At 40.9% G+C, this 12,161-nt stretch overlaps 1 protein-coding gene across 6 annotated transcripts; it reads right to left on the bottom strand.

Moving 5' to 3' along the window:
* Positions 1 to 1,529: 1,529 nt before the first annotated feature.
* stard10 (StAR related lipid transfer domain containing 10) lies at positions 1,530 to 11,836 on the bottom strand. 6 transcript variants are annotated; one of them, XM_061281649.1, is made up of 8 exons: positions 11,623 to 11,836; positions 11,375 to 11,486; positions 11,090 to 11,252; positions 6,553 to 6,700; positions 6,375 to 6,478; positions 3,890 to 4,007; positions 3,720 to 3,772; positions 1,530 to 2,867 (listed from the first exon to the last, which is right to left on the bottom strand). In XM_061281649.1, the coding sequence occupies exons 3-8, from the start codon at positions 11,246 to 11,248 to the stop codon at positions 2,661 to 2,663; spliced, it is 789 nt and encodes a 262-aa protein (XP_061137633.1). In that variant the 5' UTR covers positions 11,249 to 11,252; positions 11,375 to 11,486; positions 11,623 to 11,836; the 3' UTR covers positions 1,530 to 2,660. The 6 variants fall into 6 exon arrangements, with proteins under 6 accessions (XP_061137633.1, XP_061137630.1, XP_061137629.1 ...); XM_061281646.1 differs by having other exon boundaries at positions 11,375 to 11,580; XM_061281645.1 differs by having other exon boundaries at positions 11,411 to 11,486; positions 11,623 to 11,835.
* Between the last annotated feature and the right edge of the window lie 325 nt (positions 11,837 to 12,161).

The raw sequence follows: 12,161 nt of genomic DNA on the forward strand, positions 1-12,161 counted from the left end.
AATAAGATCGAAATCATCCAGAAGACCTTTAAATTAGTCATTGGTCACTTAATTTTTATTCTATTATAGTTTATTCATCATTCCTGAATGCAAAGGATTTAGAGGTTGTACTTTTAGAATCTAAACGGTTTAGATCCTTTGCATTCAGCCCCACTTGTTCAATTTAGCACATTTCTTTTCATGCCTGCACAGAATATCCATGGACACTACAGTGCCGTATAGGGCAAAAGATTTTTTACAACAACTTCAAAGTCTCAAAATACGGAAGAGGATTATGGCCAGTGAAGGGGGGGATTCAGACTTTTTTTCCCTCAGAATTCTGGTTTCACTTTAAAGCGAGAATTGTGCATTTGAAGTCTGAATACTGACTTTAGAGTCTAAATTTTGACTTTAAAGTCTAAATGTTTACTCTAAAGTGAAAATTCTGACTATAAACTCTAAATGCTGACATTAAAGTGAAAATTCTGACTTTAAAGTGAGAATACCCACTTTCTGACTTTAAAGTCAAAAGTCAAATAATTCTCACTTTAAAGTCAGAATCCTGTCATCCCTTTTTTTTCTTCACCGGCCCTAATCCTCATCCGTACCAATCCAACTCCGAGATCACAAATTACTCACTTGACAAAGTCCACGCGGCGCTCAACGCAAGAATACGCACAAGGCGCGCGGCCAGTGGGTTTCTCATCCTTCACGGGAGAGGAGATTCCACGCTAATAGTTTGCAGTCAACAATTCGACTCCAAAGCAAATGATGGACGGACTATACTAGTCACAAAAGACTTGCGTGTTTTGATACCACTAGGACGTCGGCCACCACGTAACGTCACAAAAGCTCCTAACACGTTTGCAAACTTTGCACGCCTTTGACCTGGCGAGAGTGGACGTGACATTTTAGACGCCTTTCACTCGCAATAAAAAAAGACCGCAAATAAATAAGTAGGGGGGGGGGGGGGGGGGTCGGGGCACAAGTTTTGTCACTTACAAACCTCCGAGTTGGGTTTGGATCAGAGCCAAAGTAACGCCATGTTTTGTGTAAATCCATATGGCAGCGGCACATTAGAAATGACTGTGCAAGGGATCACCAAGGATAAAAACACTGATTGCTCAATGGAATACCTGTTCAAACCAAAAATAAACTTTTCGTTTTAGCATCAATCTACAGTTGTGTTTAAACACAATTATATTCATCACAGGGCCACTCAGAAATCAAAAAGCATTGGCGCTCATTGGAAACGTAGTCACCGTCTTCATGGAAAACACTACCCGTTTTGTCCATTGGCACTGCCATGATCAACAAATTTAAATTTAAATATAGGCCAGTGGGCACAGCCTCACGTGCAGCCTCATTCATTCAGTCAGTGATTTGCATGAGGTGCTGGACACTAAGGATTTTTTTTTTTTTTTTTGCATGCAAGTTTCTCTGAAAGAACGCAAAAGCCCATTAACATATGGGCTGATGGAGGGACACAAAACACACACAACAACCACATGACGCGAACACACAGACACAAAAACGACTCAAATGTCAAGTGAAGTTTGAAAACCACTGTAGGGTTCTGTATTAAATTTGTAGACATACATTCATACATCATCTTGAGGAGCGGAAGAGAAAGAAAATGTGTATTACAGCTGCATTGTTACATATGTTTCTATCATTGTGAGGCCATTTCGGGTGGAACATTTTGGCTGCTCTTTACAGATTTTGTGTAGTTGAGCATGAACATGACCGCATCAGGGCAATGCTATTCAGTCATTGCTTTATCGACTATCATTTAAACCAAGTTGGGATTTTGAGTCCTCCCAACTGTAAATTTTTGAAACCTGTGGAGTCTCCCTCTGCTGGCCATTTGAAAGATTGCAGGTATAAGGCACTTCCACATCAGCATCACCTATCAATCCAGGAGACTGCTCATTGCTTTTACAGTTCATAGATTAGAGATTTGAGTTTAGATTAGGATTTAAGACGCTATATCAGACGGAATCCTCGCAAGTATAGAAAAGATGTTCTTTGAGTTTTGTCGTGAGCTTCAGCTGCCTCCTGTAGTACACCTGCATATTTCTTGTGTGCTTACAAAATATAAGTACAACTAATGACAGAAAGACAAAAAGGAAAACAAAATGGGGACGTCTTTTTTGGAAGCATATTTAACTATGTATGAACTGTATTTTTGCAAATTGCTATTGGAAATACATCCTTTTTATTTTTGCTCAGGTTTCAATACGACAGAGGCTACCGTAAAAACATCTAAATTGTAAATTTACCGAAAAAATGCTTTTCCATACCAAGCTAATTTGAAAACATTTCAAGGCAAATCGCATTTACAGACATTTGACGGATATTACTAAGTTGTAAAAAAGATACTTGCGGCCCATCGCAGCAAGTGGGTGTGTGCAGCTGTGAATGCTTCTGACATTGGCAAAATATGCATGCATGCATTATGTAGGAAAACATGGAGCTGACTTTGTGAAATGGCCATTTGCATCTGAATGCTCCCACAAAATGTGCAGTGAGCACGAGTAGATATACTAGTAGGGTGCGCGTGTGTATGAATGAATCTACATAGCATATGTGTAATTGTGTATCTGGCGTGCATGTATCCCTGCATTGATGGATGCGTGCGCATGAATACATGACCCAGGTCTAACTTGCGTGTGCACGAATTAGTAGCCGTCATCTCTATCGTGGGTCTCAGACAGGGAGCTCTCGTCAATATTTTCCAGGCTCTCGGCATGCTGAATGCTAAGCTCGGAAAGCGGGATGCTGGGTAATGTAGTCTGTTCAGGGTACAGCCAGGGCTTGAATCCAGGGTTGTGCCTCTGCTTCCAATCGGAATACTTCAAACACGCTTTGTTGATCGACTTCATTGCCTATGAAGGTAAAAATGTAATCATAGCAAAGAACAATTAATTTGATCCTGGGCTTGTGAAGCGCCCACAATTCACTCATGATATGTGCAAGCTAATCAGAGTCTAATCAATTGAAAAAATTAAATCATACAAGCACTAAAACAACAAAAAATACTGATGAAGAAGTTCAATTTGTGCTTAACCTATTGGAATAAATACGACAGAGAGAAAGCTACTCCTCTTGACATGCACTGTTTATGTTCACTATGGAGCAGCTCAGGAAGAACATTTGTATATCAAATGCGTCCATCTATGAAGAATGTAAAATGAAAAGATATACAAATGTCCACTACAACTGAGACGTCCAATATTCAAACGCCGAATTAGCTTCTTCATTTAATTCAGTTTCTTTTCCAACCATATCTTCAACAGTATATCTAATAAATCCTCACTTAAGTTATTGGCTGGTAGTAAAAGGACAGTTTGATGAGCTTATACTAGGACACGTATATTGGTTTGATTTTGTTTGGTTGATGCAGGCAATAAAACCACAATGTGACCTCAGCATGAGCTGGTCTTGCATGTAAACAGAGGACTTGAAAATCAAAAGTGCTTCGCCAAGTAGCTGTCTGGCACGTAGGCAACACAGCAGCATCAGCGTATAGACTCTATACTATAGAGTGAGCTGGCCCCGCAGCCTCTGTTGTTGCTTCTAACAACCCATCTGCCATGTATTCTCTCACCAAACAGTATCATTGTTAAAAATGGGGGGTGCTGAGGGGAGGCGAGATCTCGTCTACAACCACTAAACCTGACAGTCTTGTCCATAAAACACATTTTTCTAGCATCTCTATTAAATTGTAGAAGACTTACGCCCGGTGCAAGGAAGTGGGAAAACTTTTTGACAACCCACTTGGGTAATGAACCTGGGGGAGAAGAAGGGAAGAAAAGAAAGAGTGAGCAATGCAGGCCGCTGGTGATGTGAATGACATGCATTCAAGTGTTGTTTGCATTTTGCTCAAAGTGCGTCATAACTTAGTTACCCCGTGGATCTAACTGTGCCATGTATGTGAGGACACAGTGGTTGGGCCCCTGGCTCTGCACCATGTAGCCAGTCTGTATGGACACGGCTCTGACCATGTCCTTTTTGGGCGGATATTTCTGTAGAAAAACAAAAACACAGATTTCCCGTTGAAATGTTTTCAAGGGCGTTTATGGCTTTGACTTTTTGTCCACGCAAAACACAGCTCCTAAGTTTGATGAAACGATTGCCAGCGCTGCCCCCTTTACTTATATTTAATATCGTCATTTATTATTCAGTATGATAAAGTCGCCAGTTGATAGCCTGTGCTAATTGGAATAGGAAAGGCCCTGAAGAAGAAATCTGATTTGCAGAAAATAGAACCGGCTTCTACGTTATCTATTTTTGGTGCCTGCCCTTGTACTTAATTATATGTTGCTTCACAGTTTCTGAGCTGAGTCCAATTCAAGATACTTCATGATACCGCCTGCTAGCTTCAAATAAAGAAAATGCAATTTCTAGCTCCAACAACAGATGCAGCATTGCAGGAAGCTTATCACCAAAAGGTAAAATAACACCTCCCACGAGATTATTATTATTGTTTTCATTGTTATTTTTGAAATAAAATCAAATTACAGAGACAAAACTATTGTAAGTTGGACATCATCATCCTAGTGAAACATTTTTTTTTTCATCCTAAATTATAATTCCATGAACAGTTTTGTGCCCAATTCCATCCAAAAAGTGTGATTGTCAAGTTTCTGCAGAGATGAAGCTACTCATCTTTGTCACATTCGAGCACAGATTCATCTAAAACCACCGACCACTGAATGGTTTACCATCAGTGACCATTTGTGGTGTTTCCTGTTTGATGGCAAGTCAGAGCCTGCCATTCGCATCACGTGATCATGTGAAGTTTGCATCGGAAGAATATGAAATTCAGCCTAGCAGTTAAGTGCTTTGCCAATATGGCACGTTGAAAACTTTCTTAGTCATATGATGATTCATTCATCGAACCATTATCCAACTTGAGTAGCTACGATCAATCGTGCTGTGTAAATGATTGGGGGAACAATAATGAGTAATAGAGGTCATTTAGTAAGCAAGTTTATGAAGTCTTTGGGTTTGCCTTTTTTCATGTGAGGGTAACTAACGCATATGCATACCAAAATAGTTTTTCATTCATCTGTATGTTTTCATGATGATTAAATTGTAGTTATTTACTTACATCACTAAACTAGGCAGTGTTTTAGTGGTTATACTGGATTCATTTCTGACTCAAGTCCATGAAAACAGATGGAAATTCTGTTTAAAAATGTATAAAGTTAAAATGGCTTGTCATTGAAAGTTTTTTCTGTGTGGTTCCATAAATTGATCGAGTGCTCTACATTCCATTTGATTTTGTTGTCTTTTTATGCTTTCTACGATCAGGTGCAACTGTTTGCCATTTCTTGACCTTGGCAATGCGTGTGTGCCTCAAGTTGACAAAACCTTATCATGTGTCCTTGCCTACTCGTGTATACAAAAATAAACAAACGTTATTTGGTGACATCCTTCATTATATTGCAATAATATCTAAAGACCATACTGTGAAACCTAATGCTTGGTCTCAAAAAAACTGAACAAGCTACCCGTGATTTTAATACCGACATGTGAGTTGCAATGCTGTCACTTGAGTGGGTACTTAGCTGACATCAATTCCAGAAATTAAAGCACAGGATCACATAATCTGGTGAGAAGTTTCCCAAATGGGACTGTTGAATAAATAAATATACAGTATAGTCTAGCAATTCTATGCAGCATAGGGGACATCGGGACATAAAGCACACACTCTGTTCTTTGTTTTGTTTTTTTTCCCACGCAGGAATGCGGAAGGCGAGGTGGAAGTGAACAGCTAATCATCACGCGAGAGCTCTTATCCTTGTGCAAACATTTCATGAGTGACTAAGACTGAATGGCAATGGAGGCAAATATAAACCTGGGCACATGGAGAGACCTAGGTAAGCCTGGGAGGGTCTAAGAAAAAGTATACACGGGAAATTATACAGTTGTTTGTATAGAACAAACTGGGAGATTAGCGTCACCAGCTGGCTACTTCCCCGGTCATGTGATACAAAAACCGAGTTCCTGGAGATATAAATAAAGCCCAATATTTTAAAATACAATCATATCTGCAGGCTCGGTAAAAAATAAGAAAACTCTTTCTTGAAACTTGCAAATGAACTTTTTTTTTTTGCATGAAATAACTACCTTGCGTTAGGAAAACTGTTGGACATTTAAAACCTGGCTACAGGCATTTTTTAAGTTATCTAATTCAAAAGCAATAGGAGCATAAAACACGCTTGAGTTATTCACGAAAACATGCACAGATGCACACGACACATTCAGCTCAAAAGCTTGCTGAACTGAACCGCCTTGATCCAACGCATCCAGCGTGCACTCGTCGTTTGTTTCACTCGGCTACATCGGTATCTCCACGCACCTTTGAGTTGCAGCAACCAACTTACCGCATGTTTAACCGAGTAGTTCATGATGATGTAGTCTTTCCCCGTTTGCAACCAGGAGCGAAGCGTGACGACATCTCGGTTACGGAGCGGATTTGGACATTTCCCTGTTGTCAAATTCAGATGCACAAAACCGTTGTGATTTTGAGTAGGTTACATTAGACATGTGCGTGGAACATACATGAATAATACCCAACATCTGCATTGACTGTAAGCTTTCCAATATCAAAGGTCTCGATGACGTTTGTGTCCCATTTTCTTCTGTACTCAATGTCATGGAGAACATCATACATGGTCTCGGCTGACACATCCTTCGTGACCATCCGACACTGCATCAGAAAGAGAGAGAAAAAGGAACATGCAATCAATTCATTCCTGTGTAAGTGTGTGGTCAGCGATCACGTACAGAAGCAAGTAACGAAGCGGGCGTTCCAAATTTGGTTAACTTAGTATAATGTCTGTCTTTAAGAATGATTGAAAGTCTGTACACAATGATTTTACATTTTAAAGTATGGCTTAAATACTTTGTGACTGTTTAATTCTATTTGAGTATTCTCAAATTGTTACGCGTGGTTATGCCTAAAAACCAACGGGGACTACCTGTTAGCTAAAGAACAGATGTTTAAAATAGATACAAGCTGAGGGCAAATTGCCGCTGTTACCACAGTTACAATTCCGGAGGGATTGTGTTAATAAGAAGACAAAACAAAAGCAAAGATACACTTCAGACAAGGACGCGTATAGAGTGCAAAAGCCGTACCAACGGGAGAAAAAGTGGTCATTGAAACACTAGTGAGACAGAGTGAACGAGAAAGAAAAGCATTGACTGTCGGTGCCTTTTGGTCCCCAGTCACTTTATTACAAATCAGACCAGAGGGGCTTGGGGAACATTCTGCTCTTGTACTCCATGGAGGATTAATAGAAGAAAAAGGCAGCTCTCTTTCATCGTCACTTTCTAGTTTCTAGAGAGTGGAGCTTCTGCTCCTCCGCAGGAGACTGCTTAGGCATCTTTCGAGGATGCTTCTTGGACGTTCCAGGCACATTCCACCGAGTGGAGGACATGAGGAAGACCTGTCTCAGCTCCACCCAGAAGAGATGGACAAAGCGGGTGGGGAAAGGGATGTCTAGGCTTCTTGTTGGCCCAGCGACCCAACCACGGATAAGAGGAAGAGAATGGATAATCAATAGTCAATTAAACACACCTTAACTCCGCCCTCAAAAGATTTAGTCATTTGATGCTCACTCAACTGAGCTTTCGTAAGGTGGGTTGACATCTTGGGTGTTGCTGGCTCACCGTAATCGTGGTTAATCATTTGGAATAACAAAAAAACAAACAAAAAAAACACAAAAAAGCCAAAGAAAAACTAAACATGCACTCGAGAATTCATCTTTGACTTCTTGAGCGACTTTCAAGTGTTTATTTAAAGTGGTTGTAAAACCATAGGCGCGTTTGGACCTTCGATGTGCTTGGTTGAATCCAGGAGAGACAAGAGTGGAAGTTCATTGAGTTGAAACGACTCGAGGAGGAAAGAATGGACGTCAGTATTTGCAATCCAACTGAAACGGGCGGAGCTTTAGAGAATGTTACGCTGAGCTGTCAGAGATGTTCTGGTCAGAATGGAGAAAAACAGCCCAGCAAGTAGCTTAATTCGTTTACATTTTAATTTGGTTAGCTCACCAGATGAAGCAAGGAGACGGTGATGACTTCAAGAGAGATAAACCGATGATAGTTACCCAATGTACTGCGTGTTTTGGGGTTTGTCAGTGGATCTTCAAGCCCAGTTTACTCACTATGCACTCAACCATCCATTTTCTATTCCACTTCTCCCAATAAGGGTTGCCGGAAGATGGAACCTGTCCCAGCCGTGCTCAGACAGACAGAGTCGAAAATATAGACGATCATTCACATCTAAATCTTTCCCATTACTGAGTAGAAACTGACCCCATGATACAAGTTGAGTCTGAGTCCAAGCACACAAGTCAGGCTATTGAACCACTACCAGGGGAGTCCTAATCTAGTCCTCGAGAGCCACTATCCTGCATAATTTAGATATTGCCCTCCTCTATTTTCCTTCGATGACTGGATTTGGACAGCCCCGCACAACACCATCGGAGAGTGCCCACTCACGATAATAAATGATATTTGACCCTTGCCTTGCATAACCACTCCACGCAAACCATGACTCATCAAAGTGTCTGCGCTTTTCACAAGCTTCATTTGGTGCCAGTAAAACATTTGTGGGCAACAACAAAACAGGGGGGAAAAAAATAGATCTCAGCCTGTGAGTGGATCAGAGGCTCCCCTCAAGAGTCATCAAGGAGGATTCCGCCTGTGTGCGTATGGCAGAAAAGCAGCAGAAATTATTTGGTACATTGGCCAAATTACAAAATGTAAACAAAACCATCTATGTGTTTAACAAAAAATACTGACTCCTCACATTGTTGCTGTTTTTCGGGTTTCTCTATGTTAAAGTGGCTTATGTGTATTTGGTGTTGGATTATGAAACTGATGTTCATGACGAGGCTGCGTGATGAATAAAAGGTACTGTGACGTAAACATAGTACTGTACGTTCAGTGACTGCGCTAACTGTGTGATGTCAGAGCTCAGAGAGCAAAGCAAACAGACGATAAAGTGACCATGAAAAATGCATGCTTCCGTTACACTAGCATTTACATTAACACGCCAATATAGGATAGAAGCACCGCCCATATGTGGGCGTTTGCACACTTTGTCTGCTGAGCCTGTTCTGTCAAAAAAGGGGGGGGGGGGGGGGGGAAGCATGAGTAAATAGCTTCTTATTGTGTGCACACACAAACACGGAGCTGCTGCAAACATGATACACCTTCACTAGAACAGCTCCAGGATGTACCTGGAGGAATCGTGCTGGCTAATGAGAATGCTATGCCGTCCTGAATGGTGCCTACATTGCAAATTCTGGGAGGGGACTGGGAAAAGCCTGCTGTTGCTGTTCTTGCACACAAAGATAACACCCTAAAGCACACGGACGCACTTTATTCAGCAAAGTAAACAACCGTTGGCTGGATCACACAACCCTGACCCGGATATACCCACAAGAAATGGCATCCTGAGCTTGACTTGAATGGAAGCCATAAAGGTTTTTCAGAATCAGTCTACCATAAAAGCATGCAGTAGTCAAGGCACATTTGAAGACAAGACAAGTTTTCAACAAGCAAATTCGCATTGCAATTTTAAAAAAAGGTCATGTGCAATGGCCGTACGAGGTTAAAAATGTACATTAGATAATAAAGACCACAACAAACTACTAAAATGACGCTTGACCATTGAAAATCCACAGATTTTTTTATTCTAAACCCCCAAAATTCTTCCAAAAATGCTGGTAAACTTATAATGTGCGTTTTGTGCATTATGTGAATAAAATTAAAGAAATAATAATGAAAATATGTTGAACGATTAGATCTGCAAACTAGGTGAATCCACGTGTGCTGTGGTCCACTGCATTAATATTCCTTAGGGCTGCAACAAAAACTGGTTGGAATAAGGAAATTGATTTAAAAAAAAAAATTTAGTACAACAGTGCATTGAATCGGATCATTCCACTTTCAAATACATTAAGAAAAAACATTATTGGAGGAATATACCTGAAAGGAATGCCTAAGTGACAGCATTGACAAGTTCATTCATATTGATAACATAAAAACTCATTGCATCACATTCTCGCAAACTGGGATGCACCATATCGAATTAAGTTATAATCCTGTTTGTTTGAATTATATCTAATTGTCCATCAATTCATTTTCTAGTTTAAAGTGACATCGCAGTTCTGACGAAGCCGCCATCTTACCTCCCACGACAAATATTCAAATTCCGACGCAAGCAATTTCTATCAAATGTGGAGTGGAGCAATGGGCAACGATTAAAAGATTGTGTGTGGAGTGTTGGAGATACTTTTCTACTTAACCTTTCAAAACGTAATTTGCCTCCTTTATTGACACTGTCAACATGTCACTTTATAAGAGATGTTGCACTTAGTTTTTGTGTAAAAGATTAACATTTAAATTATATTTATTTCATAAACCTTCAGATAGCTATTTATTTGTTAAAATCTTCATTGAACTTGATCAAATGTGCTGCCGACCCTTGGAACCGCCTGCACTTTTGTTTTTGCTCTTTTCGATCCAATTTGCAAATAATGATGTCATTTGTTTAAAAAGAGAAGGTGAAAGTAATACATCAAAAGTGAATGTGAAAAGCTGCTGTTTAATAACCATATGCTCATTGGCATTTAAATTGGCATGTACGTATAAGTTTGTATTCTTAAAAATAATGGATGCCAAAATGTTCCTTTTAACTTCAAATGAATATTCTCTTAAAATATCTGTTATCAACCTCTTGAATCACCAATAATCGATATCAGGCCTGCGGTTGGAAGGGGAATGGAAGAGTAAAAAAAATTTAAAAAATCCATTTGCTGTCACTTCACGGTTGAAGAAGTACATTTGTCTGCATACATGCAAGATAGTTGGCGGTCATTCATAAATAAATGAGTGAAGTCGGCATGTTCATAGAAGCGTGTAGTCAATTTCATAACATCTTTTGATATTGTGCAAGTTAGATATAGTTTCATAGCCGCATTGGGGCAGCTAATGTTTGCAGACGTGCGTCATGTTGCTCAGCAGTTTCATATTTGCATATTATACACGCTATTCTCGTTTGCATGATGTTGCGTGTACTCACCTTAATTTTATGGACAGACTTGCCCTCCTCCAACGCCTGGCTCCACACGGCGATGCCCCCCTTGTTGTAGGTCACAGTCCAACCTTCCTCAGTCAGACACTCCGACTTGAAGCTGGCGAACGCCTGGTCGTCCGGGATGGTAACGTTTCGTCCAGACATGTCTCTGTCCCGGGAGAAAAGATGTTGGGACGGGAGCGGAGCTTCGAGAAAAAGGAAATGTTGCAGGGAGTCTCCCTCCTCTTGTGTTTGAACAAGTTAACAGCTTAATTCAATTGAGCGAGAAACCTGCAGCGCGGTCTTGTGATGTGTGCGCATGCTCACTCGGGGAGGTACAATGAAGTAGTCAAATAGAGGTGTGGACACCGCCTCCGCCGCGCGCACAGGTGACAGTCGAGTTCTGCGTCGTGAAAAGCACCGAAACGGTTCAGTCGAAGCTTGTGTTTGTTCCAAATAAGTTTCGCTCGAGCAGCAGTCCTAAAAAAACAGCCGTTCTGAAGACCAACCATATGGTTACGTTTCCGCTTGACACTCACCGACGCACTGTGGCTTTCACTGCTTTATTTCTTCTTCACTGGTCCTGTGATGTTTGGTTCCAGTTCTCCATCCCTGCAGTCGGTGATCATTGGGAGGATGCGGCGTGAAACGAAAGAGGGAGTGGGAGGGAAGGAAGGAGGGAGGGTGACAGCGCTTGGCTTGATCCACGTCAGACAGGCGACGCAGTAGACGGCTTCAATGGGAACGCCTCCGAGTGATGCATTCAGGGCACCTCGTAAATGTAGCAGCTAGGATTCACCCATTTGCTCGCTCACCGATGACGTTGCACTTGACTGAGGCGTTTTCAGGGACACCCACGCTTATGCAAGACAATAAATACCCCGAGTTATCTAAAGGCTTGCTATACCTTCTTCCGAAAATGATTGCATTTTCTAGTGGACAGAATCCTCTTTATGCTTTTCGAAATACTAAACAAACTGCCACAAGCCAAGAAGAAAGAAGACCCAAGACTGGGTGACCTCCACTGTTACACTTTGATTACTTTTTACTTTTAATGATAAAGGCTATCTTGAATGTC

The sequence above is a fragment of the Syngnathus typhle genome, linkage group LG6 (genome assembly GCF_033458585.1).
Source record: "Syngnathus typhle isolate RoL2023-S1 ecotype Sweden linkage group LG6, RoL_Styp_1.0, whole genome shotgun sequence".
Taxonomy (NCBI): domain Eukaryota; kingdom Metazoa; phylum Chordata; class Actinopteri; order Syngnathiformes; family Syngnathidae; genus Syngnathus; species Syngnathus typhle.

Coding starts and splice junctions, on each gene's coding strand:
- stard10 (XM_061281649.1), bottom strand. CDS start 11,248: ATGTCTGGACGAAACGTTACCATCCCGGACGACCAGGCGTTCGCCAGC. Junction 6,479..6,552: donor AGATGTTGGGTATTATTCAT/GTATGTTCCACG, acceptor ATTTGACAACAG/GGAAATGTCCAAATCCGCTC. Junction 3,773..3,889: donor GGCACAGTTAGATCCACGGG/GTAACTAAGTTA, acceptor CTTCTCCCCCAG/GTTCATTACCCAAGTGGGTT.